The sequence below is a fragment of the Neophocaena asiaeorientalis genome, unplaced genomic scaffold (genome assembly GCF_003031525.2).
Source record: "Neophocaena asiaeorientalis asiaeorientalis breed wild unplaced genomic scaffold, Neophocaena_asiaeorientalis_V1.1 scaffold338, whole genome shotgun sequence".
Classification (NCBI taxonomy): Eukaryota; Metazoa; Chordata; class Mammalia; order Artiodactyla; family Phocoenidae; genus Neophocaena; species Neophocaena asiaeorientalis.
This window is the reverse complement of record NW_020175405.1, coordinates 73366-95894: the sequence shown is the minus strand read 5'-3', so window position 1 is coordinate 95894 and position 22529 is coordinate 73366. Positions and strand designations below refer to the sequence as shown.

Genomic DNA, 22529 nt, shown 5'->3' with positions numbered 1-22529 from the left:
TAAAGTGATCAGGAAAAGTATAAAAGCAAAATACAGATCAACAGTTTACAAACACTGTCAGGTCAGAAAACTGAATTGCTCTCTTAGGTTTTCTATTCGAGTTAGTTAATAGCAAAATGCCTTATACTAGGTATTCAGGAATACATACAGAGTTTTATTTGTTAACTTGCTCCTGAGAAAGTATGAGCCTTCAAAGTTAGTATCCATAATTTTTTTTAGAAAGAAGTCAAAACTCCTTCAAACAGGATTTAGACAACTGGTCGTAGTTCACACCTCAGTCATTTTAGTATTCCTAATACCTAAGGCAATGCCTGACAGAAGTTCTGGCAACTCTGTTTTTTGCCTAGATGAATTATAGCTCTAGACTCGAAATCATAGACTCTAATACTGTTGTTCCTACTTTCCAAGTTTTTCCTCTAAAAACTTTTTTCTGCATAACTTACCAATAAGGAAAATATATGTAATATTTACATATAAAGGTTATAAAGCAAAATAGAATGTTGTCAGTGCCATTTTGTCAGTGGGTCTCCTCTATCCCACCACTCTGTGCTCCTCCAAGAAGTAAATGTTATCTCATGTTTTGTGTTGCTCATTTGTTTGGATGATACTGTTTTCATGTGAGTAGAAACCCATAAATATAGTTTAGTTTCCTTATTTTTGAGCTTCCTAAGAAGTTATATGTGTGCTTTCCTACAACTTGTTTTTTTCCCTCAGTTTTTTGGTAAGATTTGTCTATGTTGTGTGTTGCTGTGGTTCATTAATTTGTCACTGCCACATAATATACCAGTGGGAGAATATGCCACAATTCATTTAACCATTCCCCTGTTAATGATAGGTGTAGAATTATTGGGTTGCAGGGTATACAAATTTTCAGTCTTATAAGATAGTGCCAAATTGGTTTTTAAAGTGGTTATACCAACTCAGAAATGTAGTTCACGAAGAAGTGGCTCAGTAGGAAGCTTCACATTTGAAGAAGGGATTCAAACTACCACTATTTCTAGTTTGAGTAAAAAAAGTAAAGAAGAAACTGAAATAAGTATAGGTAAATAATAGAGATAACATCACTTATGATAGTATTTATTTTATACATTGGATTATTATTGTCATAAACACTGTATAGCTGGCATGGTTTTAGAATTGAAATTATTTATAGGACTGAGTATCATATGCATACGTAAAGCTGAGGCCTTGGAGTAGAGAAATCTGAATTCTAATTCTGACTATCACTTACTAGTTTTATTACCTTGGTTGTTACTGATCCACTTCCTTTTTAACACTTAATATTATCAGACTTCTTAATTTTTGCCAAATTATCAAGTGTTAAGTGGTGTCTCAAGTATGGTCTTAATTTGTGTGCCTGTGTTTATTAATGAGGTTAAACTTCAGGTAAAACCACTGACAGAACATTTAGGAATTGAATTCAGGGGCTTCTGCTCTATTTTTAAGCTCTGTAAATAAGCATATTTTGGCATATAGCCTTCCCATAAACGAGACTGTCATTAAAATGTAATTCTCATTCAAAGAATTAATACTAACAAATTCCTCTTCTATTCTAGGCCTAACTGGTATTGTTTTTAAATATAAATGGTTCATTATATTTTATTTGTAATCTTTGTTAGTTTTTTCTGTCAAAGTGTATGGTGTATGTATTAGCAAGCTTCAAAATAGTATATTCCCATTAAAAGAGGTGCTCTTGTGACAAACAGAAGTCTTACGTTTGAAGAAGGAAGCCAGAGTACAACTATTTCCAGTTTGAGTGAAAAAAGTAAGGAAGAAACTGGAATAAGTTTACAGGTAAGTATTTTTGACCTTATTATAAGTGATAATATTTGTTTTATACTTTGGACTATTATTTTGTTATAGAGACTGTATAGATTTGATTTGTCATTTGATTTTCAAACTGAAGTTACCTTTTTGGACTGTCATATACATAAATTCATGGTTTGAGGCTTAGGCCTTGGAGTAGACAAACTGGAGTTACAACCCTGACTCAACCACTTAGTTGTGTAATCTTGCACAAATTACTTAACCTTTCCAACCTTGAATTCCTTTATCTGAAAAATGGAAGTAAAACCACCTATCTAATAGGGTGAATTTATACCATGTATTTTCTCCTACAGTACTCTGTTCATTTTCTTTGTAGCACTTAACATTTATAATTATATTTTTATTTGTTTACTTGTTTATTGTATGTCACATCTCAGGGCAGATTGCTTCTTCTGTAAATTTTTTAATGTTTACTCTTAAATTGACCCATTCTTACTGAACTTCTTTGGTCACCTAATTCCTCTAAAATGAGTTTCATCTTCTTCAGTTTGCTTAAACCTCTGATGTTCTCTTCTCTGTCTTTTGTTTATCTCTCCTCCTACTTCTTGGAAAAAATAGGGGACATTATAGGAAGTCCCACCACATCCCACTGTCAAACATAGAAATCTCCCTGCATCTGCTGCCATTGTAATCTTTCCTCTTGTTAAAGCAGAGAAAGGTTCTCCTTCTGTCCTTCTTTCTGTGCTTTGTTTTTCATCAACTCTTTCTCAGGAACATTTTTTTTTATTGTGCCGTGCTCCTCAACATATTCAAATTTTCAAACTTATTAAAAACATTCTCCTTCAAACGGATACAAAATCATTTCCCTTTTCCCTATGTTCTCTTAAAGGTGACATCGTTTTTTTCTCCCTTTCCATCACAGCCAAACCTTGTGAAAAAGTTGTCTGTATTTCCTGTCTCCATTTCCTTCCTTTTACTCTCTCCACTGAATAGCACTTGCTAATGTCACTCATAAACTTCATGTTACTAAGTCTAGCGGTCACCTTTCATTCAACTTCTTCCTTAATGTTTCATCAACACTTAACACCATCAACCATGCCTTACTTGAAATATGTTCTATCTACCTTTTTGATACCATGCTCCTGATTTTTCTCTTTCCTTTTTTTGCTTCTTTATAGTCTTAGCCTCTTTTCTGAGTTTCTGGAGTATCTCTTGTGCTTCAGGCACTGTGCTAGGCTTCTGAACTGAATGTTCCAATACCGAGGGCTTGGTTTCACGTTTATGAATAGAAACAGTTTGATTAGAATAATAGAATTATGCCAATATCAATTTGTGTTTAGAAAGTATTTCCTGGAGTAAGTACCATTAAGATAATTAAATTGCTTGATCAATTTTCTCTGCAATGCAGTTTCTAATTTTCTGTTTTCTTTTCTGATTTTTGTTTTCTTTTCCCTTTTTTTCTTTCTGTTTTGTTTGCTATTTTCATTTTTATTTTACTGAGATTATTTTAAGCGGAATCAATTCTTTCCTGAGTAAATTTTATAACAGAGTTTTGAGTCATCAAACCAATTCTTTATCCATATCACATTTTACCAATTATAACATAGTGCAACTTTGAATTTTCTCTCAAAGAAAACCTTTACAGCTTGTATTTTTACCAAACTCAGTTTTCAAGAGTCAGACTTTGCAGGACTTCGTTTTCCCATGTCAGTTTTAGCTGTTGATGGGATTGTTTGCTTTTTTTTTTGCTTTTGTTTTTATGATTATTTTTGCATGTGTTAGAAGCCTGTTAGGTTGGGATTTATTTCTTATCTAATTCACTAAATCGTGAGCAGTTCTTGTCAGGTAGTCCACAGTCATTCTGTTGTCTGGGATCAGTTTGTTGTGTTGCTGATCAGTATCTTTAGTATATATTTAAATATCATTATATTTTACTTTTATAACATAACATGTAGAGTTGGGAGTTACATGATGGTAATGATATAATTTCAAATTTGCTGAATTCATAAACTGATAGTTTTCCCCTCCAATTTTTGTTGTTTCCATGTTTTTAGGATCTGCTCTTAGAAATCTACAGAAGTATAGGAGAGCCAGATAGTCTTTATGGTTGTGGTGGAGGGAAAATATTACAACCCCTTACTAGGTAAATTGCTTTTTTATAGCTAATGCTATAGTCATTCTGTTATGAAAGAAGTCACATGTATGTAAAACTCAACAGGATTTAAAAACTCTTTTCTTATAGACTGCGAACATATGAACATGAAGCAATGTGGGGGAAAGCCCTAGTAACATATGACCTTGAGACAGCAATCTCCTCCTCAACTCGCCAGGCAGGAATAATCCAGGTACTTTTTTTTCTGCTTTGGTAAAGCACTACTAGTGTAGTGCTCAGATTATTTCAGTATGTCAGTGGAATATTTACACAGCCAGATAAACTGTAGAGGTAAGACTGAAGGTTCTTTTTCAGGCACTGGGATTAAAACTCAGAGGGATACACAGGTAAATTGGAAAAGTCACTGACCTGAAATTTGTTGGTCATAATCTTCTTAGCTAACAGTAGAAGACATTTCTTGACTGTGTACAATGTGCCCGGTAGTGAATTAAGTCCTTTGTATGGAAAACCTCATGTAAACTATTTCTCATAGCTTGCACTAGAGTTTGTCCCAGGAGTTGTCATTTCTGTTACTGGCTAATATTCCTTAGCCACTCTTTTATCCAATATCAGAACCCTTTGAGCTCTATCTGTGTTTTAGGTTGGCATTTTAAGTGATGTTGTGAACTACTAAAATTGTGAAAGTTACCTTTTTTTTTTTTTTTAAACAAGATGTTGGGGGTAGGAGTTTATTTTTAATTTTTTGCTGTGTTGGGTCTTCGTTTCTGTGCGAGGGCTTTCTCCAGTTGTGGCAAGCAGGGGCCACTCTTCATCGCGGTGTGCGGGCCTCTCACTATCGCGGCCTCTCTTGTTGCGGAGCACAGGCTCCAGACGCGCAGGCTCAGTAGTTGTGGCTCACGGGCCCAGTTGCTCCGCGGCATGTGGGATCCTCCCAGACCAGGGCTCAAACCCATGTCCCCTGCACTAGCAGGCAGACTCTCAACTGCTGTGCCACCAGGGAAGCCCGAAAGTTACTTTTTATGTTTGCTGTTTTTTGTATCTCTAGTATTCTGTTATTTTTTATTTTTAACTCCTGCACAGGCCTTGCAGAATTTGGGACTCTGCCATATCCTTTCCGTCTATTTAAGGGGATTAGATCATGAAAATAAAGAGTGGTGTGCTGAACTACAGGAACTTCATTACCAAGTAGCATGGAGGAATATGCAGTGGGACCACTGCATTTCTGTCAAGTAAGAAGAATTCAGACATTTTTAATTGCCATTTCTCTAGCTATGAATAATGAACTGTTTTTATCTTGCTCTATGAATGTAGCAGGTGTTATGTTTTCATGTTTTGTAGATGCTGTAAGCTAAATGCTTAAATAATACAGCAGTATGCAGTAAGTGTACGTAAGGCTGAATTTCACTCTCTTCTTATATTAGGGCACCTCCACCCTCAAGATATTTTTGAAAATAGTAGTATAAAAATTATTTTCTCATGAGAATCTTATTCACTTATTGTTTATAAATCCAAAGAGAAATATAGGCATTTCCCTTCTCACTTCCTGCTGCAAACATTTTATTTAGTTAGATGGCACTTTTATTGGCTGGATGGTACACGAAAGACTGTTTATTTGTGAAATATTTTCTTTTATTAAAAAAAACACTGCTAAATCACTAGCACGGGAAGAAAACGTTTATAACCTACATATACCATCACCATGTGTTCTGAATGAAAAGCCAAACACCTAATCTAATAAAAGATTGTGTATTTATGTAAAAAGTCTTTTGATGATATAAACAAAAAAATTAAATCATATTAATTGTATGTTTAATCACTTTCATAGAAAAAAATTTCATTAATTAGAATGTCTTTCAGATTTCAAACTGTTAGATTACTGTAAAATTAGAGATATGCACTCATATTTTAAAAACATTTTACTCTGTGAGCTGATTCCTACTTGTCTCTGTGAATCTCCATATTCTGTTTTTCCCCTTGCATACTATATTTCAGCCACATAGCACTTCTCCCATGTTTTTTTCCATCAAGCCAGGCTGTTTTTATATCTTCTTTTTCCCCTGTTACCATGAAGGTGGCTACTTGTCGTTCAGACTGTAGTTTAATAATGTGACATATTCAGATACATCTTTTCTGACTGTCCATTCTAAAATAGCCACCCAGTCATTCTGTTTTGTTACCCTATTTTACTTTCCTACATGTCCTTTGTCACTGTGTGGTATTTTTCTTATTTATTGTCCATCTGCAAACCAGAACATAAACTCCATGAGAATGGGGACCTGATCTGACTTGTCCACTAATGGATTCCCTGCATCTAGAACCTGGTGACTAGTGCCAGGCACGTAGTAGGTGTTCATCAAATAAATAAATGAGAATATAACATGTTTAGAGCCAGGAAAAATATCTGAGAAATTCACTTTTTTCTGCTTGAAGAATTTAAATGATCCACAAAATTCTTTGTAATTCTTACCAAGTTTTCTAGAAATGCATTTTTTAAAATGGAGATATCTTAATTTTAGTTTAAAATTTTGCCTTTTGGTGAAGCTGTTTATGCATACATATCTTAGGAGTCTCTGTTTTTAAATGTCTTTTTCTTTTATTTTTAAAATTATTTCACAGCAAAGGAATAGAAGGAACCAGTTACCATGAATCATTGTATAATGCTCTGCAGTCTCTAAGAGATGGGGAATTCTCCACTTTTTATGAAAGTCTCAAATATGCCAGGTATTATAAAAAGAAAGAGTTACTGTATTTTAATATTTAGTGTCATGGCTTCTTTTCTGAAAACTTGAAGAATAATTTCAACACAAGGATTTGCACTGGTGAAGGAGTAAGACCTGGTGGCTGTGGTCAGGTTGTTTCCTTGTCATTCCCTTTTCCTTCTTTAAAAAAATTCCCTTGTGTAATTAATAATTCATACTAGTCAGTGTTGAAACTCAAAGTAGTGCAAAAGTGGGAGGAAATATTCAACAATTAAGAATTTCGTAGCTTTTACATATCTGAGAAATGAGTGCTCAGATGAATTTTATCTTTTGCAAGCATGTTTTCATAAGAATTATGAGTATTCTTGTCTTAATAATTGTGTTCTGTACTTCATATTTTAAATTTTGTACAAAAGAAGTCTTTAATACACACTTGATATGTATATGTACACATATATATACACACAAATGTTTATATATATATAACCAATGTTACGTTTTAAGTTTTTGTTTTAAATGTAAGAGCATGCTCATATGTTAGGTACTTACATAAAGTATTGTTATTTTTTTCTTATGTAATAACTTTTTCTTTGCTTATGTGGTACAAATATATTCTACCTTTAAAAATAAAATTCCCTTTGGGAGCCCTGATCAATTATTTACTCAGAACACTGAAGAAGGTCTTGTTTCCCATTCCTTTGTTTTCTTCCGGGACCAGTGTACTGAGAATTTTAATCTTTGCTCCTCTAGTAGTTATGTGGCATTTACCTCTTTTAACGTTTAGTATCCTTTTTATAAAATGGTGACTAATGGTCAATTCTTAAAGGCTTGTTATGAGGTACAAATGAGATAATGCACAACAAAGAACTTAACTCTAGCAGGCTAAACAAATGTAACACATTTTTTGTTTAACAGTATTTGTGATCTAATAAATCCTGTACTTTATTACAGAAGTAATACTTGCTACCATTTAAGTGCTTATCATGTGGTGGCCACTTTGTTAGGCTTTTTCTGTATGTATTCTTTAATTTTCAACTGGAAGTGAAAAAACTGGGTTCAGAGGAATCCAGTAATGTGCCCAAAGTTATTCAGCTATTACTGGCAAAACTGGGATTTAGGTTAGGTCTGTACGATTCCAAGGCTTACTTTGTTTCCACTACCTTATGCTTGTGCTTGTGAGTGTTAGTATTATTAGATCCACACCAAGGCCTATAATGGGAAGCCAACTTTTATCTTCCTGCAAACCTCTTCTTAGTTTTTAAGTGTCTTGTCTTTTCTGCCACTAGAGTTAAAGAAGTGGAAGAGTTGTGTAAGGGCAGTCTTGAGTCTGTGTATTCCCTCTACCCTACACTTAGCAGATTGCAGGCCATCGGAGAGCTCGAAAACATTGGGGAGCTTTTCTCAAGGTATGTGATTGAAATGACTGTGTATTCCAAAGTATAACCTTTCTGTTATAGGGACTTTAATAGGGACTTTAAAAAATAAAAACTGTATAGAGATCAGCCATAGGTTTATTTCAATATCTTTTATCAAGATATAAGTAAATTAACCTAATGAACTGTGATCTTGTTAAAATAAACATTTTCAAAAATATTCATTGTAAAAATTCAGGTTTTTAACATTTAACTTATTATGTTTTTCTCTTTACAACTTTCTCCCTGTTCAACCCTAGATGAAATTGTTTCCTCATGTTTTTTACCATAGCACATTATACTCCATTTTACCATAGCACATTATACTCCATTCTGTTTTAGTATCACATTGCATTAGTGTCATTTTATGTATACTCTGCCATGCTGTACTAGAAGCTCCCTAAAAATAGGGCTTATTTATTCTTGAATCCTTTGTATCCCTAGTGCTTTTTCTTGGTGACCAATTCTTAGTAAACAGTCAATGTTAATGAATATGGAGTGTTTAGGGGAGATTGCCTCTTATAATGGTGAAAAGGAAGTGATCTCACTTTCCAGTGTTCCTGGATCTTTCTCTGCTAGGGAGTTATAAGGAAGAAAGGGAAAGTCTGATGATCTGGTACCAAATACCTATGCTCTAGGACAGCAGTTCGCAAAGTGTGGTGTAGAGATACTGGTTTTCCCAAGATCCATTCAGGAGTTCATGAAATCAAAACTGTTCTTACAAAATGTTATCTGGTGTTTTTGCTCTCATCCTCTCATGAGGTATAGTGAAGTTTTGGTGAGGTATCAGAGAATAGCCACAATTATCTGAAGACTATGAAAATACTCCTCCCTTTTCCAACTATGTATCTGTATGAAGCTAGATTTTCTTCATATACTTCAGCCAAACATCATAGCACAGCAAACCAAATGCAGAAGCAAAGATGAGAATTCAACTGTCTCCATTAAGCCAGACATCAAAGAGGTTTACATAAATGTGAAACAGTGCTCTTCTCACTAAATTTGTTTTGTTTTGGGAAGGATAGTTATTTTTTTATAAAAAATGTTATTTATGATATATGATACATAGTGGATTTACTATTGTTATTTTAAAATAAATTAATACATGTTAGATTTTTCTCAGTTTTAGTTTCTAATAAGGTAAATATTAATAGGTATAATCCAATAAACAAAAGCTCTTTGGGGGTCTTCAATAATTTGTAAGAGTGTAAAGCATTCCTGAGATTAGAAAATTTGAGACCTGCTGCTCTAGGATCATTTTGGGAGGAAGTAAAGTTTTGGTTCCTGTGAATTTGTATTACTGTTTCCTTCTTTATCAAGCAACTAAAAGAGCTTTCATTTCCTAGTCATCACCTTATCATCTTAGTCTCCTTGATTTATCTTAATTTCTCTTCATATAGTAGGCCTAAAGGATTGGACAGTATTGCTTAGTTTGAACATCTGGGAAGCACTCTGTTCATATAAACTAATTGTACAATATGCGTTTTCTCTTCCTTTAATAAATAGTATTGGTATATGAAACCTTTACCAGGTGCCAGCATTTCCTTCATTGGACTGTTCTTTCTTTAACAGCTGCCATTTTGCATAGAGTCATGCCCTGTGCGTGGCAGGCACAGTAGATAATGAGTTTATTACATTTCCTTGCTGACTGTCCTTTTTACCACAGGGAACATTGGAGCTGGACAAGAGGTATAGATGTTCTGAATGACAGGCCTGATGAATGTGTTCTCATTTCAGAAGAATGTTAGTTTAGAAGTGTTGCTTTTTGTGAGGTTGAAGAGTATTTTTAAGAAAATCTTGAAAGTATCATCTATAAAAATATTAAATCACTATGCTGTATACCTGAAACTAACATAAACAATACTTCAATTTAAACAAAGAAAGGAAAAAATCTTTAAGTGTTCATCATCTGTTGGGTTCTCTGCTGACTGACCCTCAGAGGTCTGACCATATTGTAGGTTTCTAAACTATGGTCCTTATTTTGGATTATTTTAGAAGTTCCAGTCATGTTACTGCAAAAATTCCTTTGTGTCCTGCCCCCCAGGGGTGCTTTGTGACCACCTAGAGGGGCGGGATAGGGAGGATGGGAGGGAGACGTAAGAGGGAGGAGGTATGGGGATATATGTATATGTGTAGCTGATTCACTTTGTTATAAAGCAGAAACTAACACAACATTGTAAAGCAATTATACTCCAATAAAGATGTTAAAAAAAAAGAGAGAAAATGTTGGACCAGGTCAAGGGTAGGTAAACTATAGCCCGCAGGCCAAATCTGGCCCACTGCCTGTATTTGTCAATTAAAAAAAAAAAATTCCTTTGTGTTTATTAAATCTTAAGTTTCAGAACCTGCATATTAGCAGGGTTTTTTGTTTTTTTTTTTCCATTTCTCTTACGTGAATTCTGTGATTCGGCTTTCAGATCAATAACAGATAGGCAGCCCTCTGAAGTATACATTAAGTGGTGGAAACATTCCCAGCTTCTCAAAGACAGTGATTTTAGTTTTCAGGAGCCTATAATGGCTCTACGCACAGTCATTTTGGAGATCTTGATGGAAAAGGAAATGGAAAACTCGCAAAGAGAGTGTCTTAAGGATATTCTCACCAAGCATCTTGTAGAACTCTCTGTATTAGCCCGAACTTTCAAGAACACTCAGGTAATCAGATTTAAGACTATGTCATCTCACCTCTTGACCTTGCCTTTTATTACCCAGAAAATAGGAAGCATAAGTAAAAAAGAAATGTCATTGAGAGACAGAGATTGCTATTAAAACATTGTATAGCATAATTGTTTAAGATTTCCCATTTTGGAATTAGACCTGAGTTTGAGCCTTGAACAAGGTACTCACCGTCTCTAAACCTCAATTGCCTGGTTAAAAAAATGAGAAGCTACCTAACTTACTCATTGTATTTATAACAAGTCAGCAATTTTATATACTGTGTATAAACACACATAATTAGATAGATGTCTTTATATAAAGAGAAAAACAGGCCGACATCGGGCCTGGGGAAGGCAATCAGAGATGCACTTAAGACAGTCCTGGCAAATAGTCAAGTCCTCAGTGAATGGTAGTAACTGCTTTTATTAGTAATAGTAGTGGTAGTATTAGTAATAGTAAAAGTATTTATTCTTATTTGTCATTTCCATTTCAGCTTCCTGAAAGGGCAATATTTCAAATTAAACAATATAATTCAGCTAGTTGTGGAGTCTCTGAGTGGCAGCTGGAGGAAGCACAAGTATTCTGGGCAAAAAAGGAACAGAGTCTTGCCCTGAGTATTCTCAAGCAAATGATCAAGAAGCTGGGTGCCAGTTGTACAGAGGTTCACTTTTTTTCTATTGGCCAAATTCGTATTTTACTGTTATAAGAAAAATTACTGTGCATTAAAATATTTAAAATAAAATTTAAAGTAATTACCAATTTTATTAAAGCTTTTATTAAAGCTTTGACCCATGAACAAGAAATTGTTAAAAGGAGTCTTCAAAATTAATATTTGTAAAAGAAGTTTAGAAAGTATTCGTTTTTCCTATTTATAGCATTTCTATCAGTCCATCTTGTTGTCAGTTAATCTATCCCAGTGATAAGCCTCAGTTTTTTAAACTTTCTACAGTATGTGGGAAACAAAGATGAAATAGATACTATAAATTTGAAATGACAAAAAAAATGGAAGAGGAAATGCATGAGAGAACAAAACTTTTAGAAAAAAGCAAGTTGGAATAATTGGGTTGTTAATCCAAATACCTTGAAAACATCTAATATTTTATCTAACATTACCTATATTAGTTATTGTAAACTTGGTTGCTTCTTCAACTCTATCTCCAGCATATGATGGGCAAAGTAGCAGCATTTGTAGGAATCATGAAGTGTTTTAAAGGTTTGGACACAAAGATGTCCCTCTGACATAAACCTACTTGGTGAATATCAACTTTTTGTACTTTTGGATAATGGAAACTTATATTACATCCTCCATCACTAGAGAATTCATCATTATACCAAAGCCCTGGGAACTCATATGATACGATGTTTAAATATTGCTTAACCATGTGGACTCCAGGGAGTTACCTACTCTCTTTGACCTCAGTTGTAGTTTTCTAATTAAGGATAACAATAGTACTTATTTCATAGGGTTCTTTTAAGGATTAAATGAGTTACTATACATAAAGCCCATAGAAATGCCTAGCATATGAAAGTACTCAATAAATGTGAGTTGCTCTGATAATAGTAATAATAATAAACAGTAGAGAATGATTATTTTATAAACCTACATATTTGGAATTATTAAAATAGTTGTAAGGTAAAAGCAAATGAGGAAAGACATTTTTAACCTGCTTTTTTCCCCCTACGTGGAAGATTCTTTTATATAGTCATGATAATGAATTACATTTTAAGATTTTGCTTTCATATACAGAATGATCCCAACCTAAAACTAATATACACAGAATGTCTGAGGGTTTGTGGCACCTGGTTAGCAGAAACTTGCTTAGAAAATCCTGCAGTCATCATGCAGACCTATCTAGAAAAGGTAAGATTTTTGAGCAGCCCTTAAGAGAGTTGTTTAGCTTGAACACATTTGATCTTTTTATTGGGATCAGATGTATTTCAAATGCAAATAAAAGTATGACTTCACTTTTCTAAATATTATTACTGTTGTAGCTCTGTATACTCTTCAGGGCAGAATGAAACAATGTTACAAAAGAAGGAGCATGTTTGGAAAGTAAGCCCAAATGTGTCTTCTCTTTACCCCCATCACCAGCTACTCTTTAAACTACTCTGGTTCTAAGCTAAGTTTCTGATAATTTCTCCACTTACTTATTTGTAAAAATAGCTGATTAAGTAATATGCAAGTCAACCTTTATTATTCATTTGTAGCCCAACACTACAAGTAGGACTGGGACTCCAGTGCTACTACTGCTTTTGACCTTCCTGTTTCTCCCTCTTATTTAGTTTAGCTAATTTTAGAAATAGCTACTTCACTAAATAAATGAACATGAATTCACTGTTGTGGCCTCTCCCGTTGCGGAGCACAGGCTCCGACGCGCAGGCTCAGCGACCATGGCTCACGGGCCCAGCCGCTCCGTGGCATGTGGGATCTCCCGGACCAGGGCACAAACCCGTGTCCCCCTGCATCGGCAGGCGGACTCTCAACCACTGCGCCACCAGGGAAGCCCCCCATAATATGATTTTTTTTAAATTTTATAGAGCTTTTTGTTTTTGCACTGTTCTTTGCAAATATTAGCTATTTTGGTTATTTCTGCCATGTCAAAGTTGTTTTGCAAAGTCGAGAAAATACTTTAGCTTATACTTCATATAATTTATATAATTTAGCTTATATAATTTAGCTTATATACATACTTCATATAATTTAGCTTATATACATATATATAAATTAAACTTTAGTGTGGATGTTTCTTTGATCTGAATAATTCTTTAGATGTATTTAGTATCTGTAAATATAATATAAATGTATTGTTTTTTCTTGAAGGCAGTGGAAGTTGCTGGAAATTATGATGGAGAAAGCAATGATGGGCTCAGAAATGGAAAAATGAAGGCATTTCTATCATTAGCACGGTTCTCAGATACTCAGTACCAAAGAATTGAAAACTACATGAAATCGTCAGAATTTGAAAACAAGCAAGCTCTCCTGAAAAGAGCTAAAGAGGAAGTTGGCCTTCTTAGGGAACATAAAATTCAGACCAACAGGTAACTAGGGGTCTACAAGTGACAAGATATACAGATATACAGTATATATACAGGTATAGAGAACCAGATAAGAATTCATGCTCTGGTTCTACGCTAATTGTAAAGTATATTGATGTTAGCTTCTTGTTTTGCTTTTTTTAGTTTGTTTGTTGGTATCATAGTTGAAGAAGAGATAGATGTTGAAATTAAATAGGAGTTACCTATTTTGATGTCATTAAATCCTTTATTCAAACCTGCTTTTGGTCTATATATTTTAGTGTAAGTAGAGAATAACATTAACGAAATACCTTGGATAGAGTCCACTTTGTCTTTGGTTGCCTAAGATAGCTTTTGAGTTGCACAAACTTACTTTAAGACAAAACTAAGTTTGTTCCCCTTATAATTCTTAGAATTTTGCTTTTTCTCCTAAGGTGGACACCAGATTTTTCATTTACTTTGTATATCTTATATGATGTTGTAGTTCTATAAAATTTGATGGCTTTTGTGTTTTGCTTTAATTATCCAATGTAAGGTACACAGTAAAGGTTCAGCGAGAGCTGGAGTTGGATGAATGTGCACTCCATGCATTGAAAGAAGATCGTAAACGTTTCTTATGTAAGGCAGTTGAAAATTACATCAATTGCTTATTAAGTGGAGAAGGGCATGATACGTGGATATTCCGTCTTTGTTCCCTCTGGCTTGAAAATTCTGGTGTTTCTGAAGTCAATGGCATGATGAAGGCAAGTTTTCTTTTTCAACCCAATATTCTAGCCTGTGCTTTAAAAGTTTAGACATAAGCCCCTCAATGTCATGGATTTTGTATACTTTGTATCCTTGGCACTTGGTTCAGGGCTCTACACATAGGTACTTAATTAGCTCTAATGATGTAGGTTTATGTGGCTATGAGAGAATTTAGGTCAGTCTTTTCCTATATCTTTGCAATCACCATAGGAAAGTACTCAGAATGCTAGACTGGGAGATTTAGAAAGCAATTAAAAATGATGTGGTCACAGGTGGGGTATTTTTCCCCTGCTTTAATTCTTTTCTGGGATTTTTTACGGTAAATTATTTTTGTAAATGGAAAAAAAGATTTTAAGAAAACAAAGTGGCAGTATTTTGTAAATTTTTATTTAGGAAATCTTAGGTTTTATTGATGACACCTAATATTAAAGTTATGTTGGCAAGGTATATATTGGCAATCAGTTTGAAGCTTAGAAGTAAAATGGTTCTTCTGGCTGAAGAGAATGATACAACCAACCTCTGCTACTAGTGTACATTAAATCCTGTTACTTTTAGCATGTAGGGAAAAATAGTTACTCCCTGTTATTCACACTGACTTCTCAGGAGTCAAGATTACAATAGTCCTTAGATCCACATTTGTTCTCCTTGGATTCACTGGAATATGAGCAGTGCCAAGTATTCCAGTTCTGAATACAGTTTGATTTAGGTTCAAATATTATGACTTACCAGTGAATCAATCTAGACTTTAAGATAAATGATAAGTAAAAATATGTGATTAGTGAAATTTTATTTAATATCTGCTAGATGATTACACTAGTAGAGGAGCATTTCCTTAGAATAATTTATTTGCTTAGTTGTGAGACTATTTGAAATGCATTGTTTTTTTAATTTTGTGTTCTTTTTAATGGTAGAGAGATGGAATGAAGATTCCATCATATAAATTTTTGCCTCTTATGTACCAATTGGCTGCTAGAATGGGGACTAAGATGATGGGAGGCCTAGGATTTCATGAAGTCCTCAATAATGTAAGTAAACCTGAAAATCAAACCACAGTTGCTTTTCTTTTATATTATTATATACTACTGTTCCACTACAGGAAGTGGCAATACAAAAAAAGTTTAGTCACTCATATTTATTATGCTATATAAGGGCAAGAATAAAGATTCCCTTTTGTCTCCTCCCATGCTCCACATAAGTTACTCAATTTCTTTCTCTTTCTTATTCCTCATGTACTTCTGTCTCTCTCTCATACATACCCATACTCACACAGTCCACCCACGGCAGCATCTAGTACAGTAACACATATGTTAATGTTAAGCAAAATTTAAAAGGTTATGGATTTTCTTTTTTTTTGGTTTCCATAAAACTAACAGTTCTTAATTTTATGACAGCTCATCTCTAGAATTTCAATGGATCACCCTCATCATACTTTGTTTATTATACTGGCTTTAGCAAATGCAAACAAAGATGAATTTTTGACCAAACCAGAGGCAGCAAGAAGGAGTAGAATAACTAAAAATGCACCTAAACAAAGCTCTCAGCTTGATGAGGTATCTGGATTGAACATGCATACCTTTTTCAATTGTAATATTCATTTTTCCCCAAAATATTCCTTTCTTAAGTCTCAGGAATTCTAGGAGTGTGTGTTCTTGACAGTATTCAGATTGTAAATCCTTTGTTATTGTGATGCTACCTAAAATTGGTTGAAAATTCCTGAATATTTCTCAAAGCATAAGAAATACCAAAAGTATTTTTACCTTTTTTCCTCAGAGCAATGAGCAAAGAAAAAATAAATTTTACAAGGCACCCAAGTCATTTACTCTTGAGATTATTATATCTTTGATGTATTTCATTCATAATAAGGTGACTTGGTCTCTGAGGGATTATAGTCCTTCCAATTGTCTAGCTTTGTGCATAAATTATTTTTCCTTTTGTTATTATAACTCTGAAAAGTTTAAGTCTTGGGTATTTGCTTATGTAATATTTTTTGTTTGTTTTTATTAATAGGATCGAACCGAGGCTGCAAACAAAATAATACGTACTATGAGAAGCAGGAGACCTCAGATGGTCAGAAGTGTTGAGGCACTTTGTGATGCTTACATTATACTAGCAAATTTAGATGCCACTCAGTGGAAGACTCAGAGAAGTATGCAGTTTGAAAGAATGAGTGTTGCCTTGCTGTGTTATTCTCTGTAGGGATGTATTAATTATAGAGCTTAATAATGTAAATCTGTTCAACTCACACACATTAATTATAGATGTGAAAGTCCTGATGATTGCAACTTACACATGATTCAAAACTTATTTTTTGTATAATAGCTTCAACACCCCTCCAGTCACTTTTTTACTTAATATCTTTTTGTGGAACTGATAATAGGTGACTGCACTCTAGGATTTAAAAATGGGAAGACCTTATCATTTTCTCCATTATTCTTCTTGCTGTGTCTATTTAAATAATTATAAGCTGCTATAATATTTGGTTATTTGTATCTCTCTCCCCATACTTTAATAATTGTATTCTTTTTTCTGTTCAGAATCATATCTTCACATTTAAATTCTTATTATTTTAAAATAAGAATGAGGCTTCTCATAGTGTTCCTCTCTAAGCAAACAAAGACTATTGTCATGTCCTCTAGTCACATTTAATAGTAATATGACAGGAGTACATTATGTGCTATTTACACTGTATATAATTACCTTAAGTTGCTCAATTTGACCCCTCAGGTGAATCTGGTCTAGTTACCAGTGCCAGGTAACCTGCAAATTCATTTGTAAGCCATGTTAACCATTGTTATGCCCTGACCCTGAGTGGCATTGTGTCCTGAGCCTTGGTCTTCATTTCTAAATCAGGGCCTGAACCACAGATTAGCCACAGTTTGGGTTTATGGTACCTGCTGAATTCTCCTGCTTTACCTTCAGTACTATTCCTCAATTTGCAGTTGTCACTGAAACCTCTTTATTTTAAACACAGAAGGCATAAGTATTCCGGCAGACCAGCCCATTATCAAACTTAAAAATTTAGAAGATGTTGTTGTTCCTACTATGGAAATTAAGGTAATCTACCATTGACTGTTTTGATTATTCTTTTAATTAATTAATTTATTTATTTTTTGGCTGTGTTGGGTCTTCGTTTCTGTGCGAGGGCTTTCTCTAGTTGCGGCAAGTGGGGGCCACTCTTCATCGCGGTGCGCGGACCTCTCACTATCGCAGCCTCTCTTGTTGCGGAGCACAGGCTCCAGATGTCTGTGCAAGCTCAGTAATTGTGGCTCACGGGCCTAGTTGCTCCGCGGCACGTGGGATCCTCCCAGACCAGGGCTCGAACCCGTGTCCCCTGCATTGGCAGGCAGACCCTCAACCACTGTGCCACCAGGGAAGCCCCTGATTTTTTAATTAAGCTAAATTACTCTTTAGTAGGTTAAACCATTTGAAATAGCCTTTTTTTGTCGGTCAAAATTGGTTAAATATTGGCAGTTTCACTTGTTTCAACCTATAGTTTTCTTGTTTTTCTTTTTAATATTTATTTATTTGGCTGCATCAGGTCTTAGTTGCGGCATGTGGGATCTTTCCTTGTGGCACGCAGGCTCTTAATTGTGGAGTGTGGGCTTCTCTCTAGTCCCGGTGCACAGGCTCTCTAGTTGTGGCACACAGACTCTAGAGTGTGCGGGCTTAGTTGCCCCATGGCATGTGGGATCTTAGTTCCCCAATCAAGGATTGAACCCACATCACCTGCATTGGAAGGTGGATTCTTAGCCACTGGACCACAGGGAAGTCCTCAGCCTATAGTTTTTTTTCTTTATTGGATTCCCTTTGCCCAAGACTTAAAATACATAAAGGCCTCTCCTGCTTTCTTTTCTTTTGCCTTCATTTTTACGGCTTTCATCTTTCCTATGAAGAAGTCTATAGACTTGTTTTTATTGGCCAGAAGAAGGAAAGATTTCATGTGTTTATGCCAAAATTAAGTTTTAACTGAGCAAGCAAGTCCCTAATTGTTTTATACTGGTTTTTAAAATTCTGTATGCATTAGAATGTATTGACTGTGATGTATTACGGTATTAAATTGACGACAATATACATGACACTTTGAGCTATGTCCTGATGGTCTTTTATTGTTAGAAGTACGATGTTGCCAGGGATATATGTAATGATAAAGGTTACAGTTTAGAAAATGATCATTTTAACTACATTGTAAAATCTCTCCTTTGAGTTTGTAGTTTAGTGTTTAATATCTGTAGTTGTTTGATTTGCAATGTAGCTTCATCATGTGGATTAACCTATCAGCAAATTATTTAGCTGAATATTTCCTGAAAATGCCAGATTTAGCAATTACAACCAAGAAAACTCCTCTCCATATTTTTCTAAAATTTACCTTGTTTTTGTGAGGAGATGACTTTATTTATACAGATGACTTAACATATACAGGTCAGTGGCAAGACCTGAACCAGGGTTTTTCAGTAGTTTTTCAGTAACACTATTCTAACTTTGTATGCCCTACTTTTATTAAGAGATGTTTAGGGAGGTAAATTTTATCTATGTCAGTTTTTAAAGCCTTTCCAATGTCAGATCTTCTTTCTTTCATTTATAAAGTTACCACTTCAGTTCTTAACCAACAGCACATTGTCATTCATTCCTGTTTAATATTAAAATTGTCATTTATAATTCATTTTTCTTTAAATGCAAATTGTGTATCTGAGCTATTGTCATATTTATACATTTTATTAGGTGGACCCCACAGGGGAATATGGAAATCTGGTGACTATACAGTCATTTAAAGCAGAATTTCGTTTAGCAGGAGGTTTAAATTTACCAAAAATAATAGATTGTTTGGGTTCTGATGGCAAGGAAAGGAGACAGCTTGTCAAGGTGAGATTTTCCTTTTGTTGTTAATGAAAAAAGTCAAATAGAAAACTTTAGTTGATATTTTCTTCCTACTTTGGGTCTTTATTTTTTTTATTGTTTTTTGCGGTACGCGGGCCTCTCACCGCTGCAGCCCCTCCCATTGTGGAGCACAGGCTCCGGACGCGCAGGCCCAGTGGCCATGGCCCACAGGCCCAGACACTCCGAGGCATGTGGGATCCTCCCGGGCCGGGGCACGAACCCGTGTCCCCTGCATCGGCAGGCGGACTCAACCACTGCACCACCAGGGAAGCCCTGGGTCTTTATTTTTATTCTGAATAATTACAGGTGAGGAAAACATAAACTAGAAATATATTGTTTTCTAGAAGCAGAATGCTTTTCCTCATTTTTTTGTCTCTCTGAAAGACCAGCCTTATTATAATAGTTGGTTGAAGTAAAAGAATACTTTTAACATGTATAGACATGATGGGATTAACAATCAACCTGCTTGTTATGGGAAAAAAAATTTTTGGTGAGTGTAGCTTATTTTCTTGAATATTTCAAGTTGAAGGCCCTTGCCTCAATATCCTGAGTCTGGCACTGTGCTAAGTGCTATTAAATGTATCAGAAAACAACAGCATTCCTCCCTTACTCTGTTCTTAAGCTCTTTGGGCCTTGCTGGGAAGTAGTAGAGGAACAACAGTGCTCCTCTACACTTGTATTTTACAGTGTGCCCTCAAGTGGAGGGATTCCAATTATTTTAATTACAAAAGCAGCAAGCGGGGGGAAACTTCTTATTTCTAAATTGGTCTGCCTACCCAGTGGTATAGCTTATTCTAAATGAAAGAATAGTATTAGGTCTTAATTATTTAAGAGATTATTACGAGAAGTACAATCCTCGGATTGATTTCTAAGTTCCCTTTGGCTGTCCACAGATGACTCTTCGTGTAATTTTATAATAAAGAAAATGAACTACACTTAGTTATTTGTGTTTTGATTATTCTGAAGGGCCGCGATGACCTGAGACAAGATGCTGTCATGCAGCAGGTTTTCCAGATGTGTAATACATTGCTGCAGAGAAATACTGAAACCAGGAAGAGGAAGTTGACTATCTGTACATATAAGGTAACTAGTTTATACTTCTGCTGCTTCATTAAGGACATGTAAAAGACACCATTATTCAGGCAGGGGTCAGCAAGCGTTTTCTGTAAATTTTGGAGATTAATCCTTTGTCAGTTGCTTCATTTGCAAATATTTTCTCCCATTCTGAGGGTTGTCTTTTGGTCTTGTTTATGGTTTCCTTTGCTGTGCAAAAGCTTCTAAGTTTCATTAGGTCCCATTGTTCATTTTTGTTTTTATTTCCATTTCTCTAGGAGATGGGTCAAAAAGGATCTTGCTGTGATTATGTCATAGTGTTCTGCCTATGTTTTCCTCTAAGAGTCTGATAGTTTCTGGCCTTACATTTAAGTCTTTAATCCATTTTGAGCTTATTTTTGTCTATGGTGTTAGGGAGTGTTCTAATTCTGATTTCCTCTTTGATTTCTGCAGTGATCACTTCATAATTAAGTAGTGTATTGTTTAGCTTCCATGTGTTTTGTTTTTTACAGATCTTTTCCTGTAATTGATATCTAGTCTCATAGCGTTGTTGTCGGAAAAGATACTTGATACAATTTCAATTTTCTTAAATTTACCAAGGCTTGATTTGTGACTCAAGATATGATCTATCCTGGAGAATGTTCCATGAGCACTTGAGAAAAATGTGTATTCTGTTTTTTTGGGATGGAATGTCCTATAAATACCAAACATCAAACAAGTCCATCTTGTTTAATCTATCATTTAAAGCTTGTTTTTCCTTATTTATTTTCAATTTGGATGATCTGTCTATTGATGAAAGTGGGGTGTTAAAGTCCCCTACTAGGGATGTGTTACTGTCGATTTCCCCTTTACTGTTGTTCATCGTTGCTTGTTTCCTCTTTAGTTCTTCTAGGTCCTTGTTAAATGTTTCTTGAATTTTCTCTATTCTGTTTCCAAGATTTTGGATCATCTTTACTGTCATTTTTCTGAATTCTTTTTCAGGTAGACTGCCTATTTCCTCTTCATTTGTTAGGTCTGGTCGGTTTTTATCTTGCTCCTTCATCTGCCGTGTGTTTTTCTGTCTTCTCATTTTGCTTATCTTACTGTGTTTGGGGTCTCCTTTTTGTAGGCTGCAGGTTTGTCGTTCCTGTTGTTTTTGGTGTCTGTTCCCAGTGGCTAAAGTTGGTTCAGTGGGTTGTGTAGGCTCCCTGGTAGAGGTGACTAGTGCCTCTGTTCTGTTGGATGAGGCTGGATCTTGTCTTTCTGGTGGGCAGGTGCATGTCTGGTGGTGTGTTTTGGGGTGTCTGTGTCCTTATTATGATTTTAGGCAGCCTCTCTGCTAATGGGTGGGATTGTGTTCCTGTCTTGCTAGTTATTTGGCACAGGGTGTCCAGCAATGTAGGTTGCTGTTCGTTGAGTGAAGCTGGGTGTTGGTGTTGAGATGGAGATCTCTGGGAGATTTTCACCATTTGATATTATGTGTAGCTGGGAGGTCTCCTGTGGACCAGTGACCTGAACTTGGCTCTTCCACCTCAGAGGCACAGCACTGACTCCTGCCTGCAGCTCCAAGAGCCTTTCATCCACATGGCTCAGAATAAAAGGGAGAAAAAGTTGAAAGGAAGGAAGGAAGGAAAGGAGGGAGGGAGGGAGGGAGGAAGGAAGGAAGAAAGAAAATAAGAAAGAAAGAAAGAGGATAAAACAAAATAAAGTAAGATAAAATAAAGTTATTAAAATAAGAAATAATTATTAAGAAAAAAAATTTTTTTAAGTCAAAAAAAAAAATGGACCGACAGAACCCTAGGACAAATGGTGAAACAAAGCTATACAGACAAAATCTCACACAGAAGCATACACATACACACTCACAAAAAGAGGAAAAGAGGAAAAAATAATAAATCTTGCTCTCAAAGTCCACCTCCTCAATTTGGGATGATTCGTTGTCTATTCAGGTATTCCACCGATGCAGGGTACATCAAGTTGATTACAGAGATTTAATCGGCTGCTTCTGAGGCTGCTGAGAGAGATTTCCCTTTCTCTTCTTTTTTGGCACAGCTCCCGGGGCTCAGTTTTGGATTAGGCCCCGCCTCTGTGTGTAGGTCCCTGGAGGGTTTCTGTTCTTCGCTCAGAAAGGACGGGGTTAAAGGAGCTGCTGATTTGGGGGCTCCGGCTCACTCAGGCCGGGGGGAGGGAGGGGCATGGAGTGCGGGGCGAGCCTGC

General features: G+C 35.4%; 1 protein-coding gene across 2 annotated transcripts in view; it reads left to right on the top strand.

The window, feature by feature from the left end:
- The window catches only part of ATM (ATM serine/threonine kinase), a 137287-nt gene that overhangs the window by 90191 nt on the left and 24567 nt on the right, over positions 1–22529 (top strand). The window contains exons 40-56 of one of the 2 annotated variants that reach the window (XM_024766966.1): positions 1707–1794; positions 3822–3910; positions 4010–4112; positions 4961–5109; positions 6497–6601; positions 7866–7985; positions 10409–10643; positions 11140–11307; positions 12394–12507; positions 13468–13685; positions 14197–14404; positions 15317–15430; positions 15797–15955; positions 16413–16551; positions 17377–17459; positions 19125–19265; positions 20247–20363. In XM_024766966.1, coding sequence (XP_024622734.1) covers positions 1707–1794; positions 3822–3910; positions 4010–4112; positions 4961–5109; positions 6497–6601; positions 7866–7985; positions 10409–10643; positions 11140–11307; positions 12394–12507; positions 13468–13685; positions 14197–14404; positions 15317–15430; positions 15797–15955; positions 16413–16551; positions 17377–17459; positions 19125–19265; positions 20247–20363 — 2350 coding nt within the window. Of the gene's footprint in view, positions 1–1685; positions 1795–3821; positions 3911–4009; positions 4113–4960; positions 5110–6496; positions 6602–7865; positions 7986–10408; positions 10644–11139; positions 11308–12393; positions 12508–13467; positions 13686–14196; positions 14405–15316; positions 15431–15796; positions 15956–16412; positions 16552–17376; positions 17460–19124; positions 19266–20246; positions 20364–22529 lie in introns of both variants that reach the window. The other variant, XM_024766965.1, reaches the window with a different exon arrangement.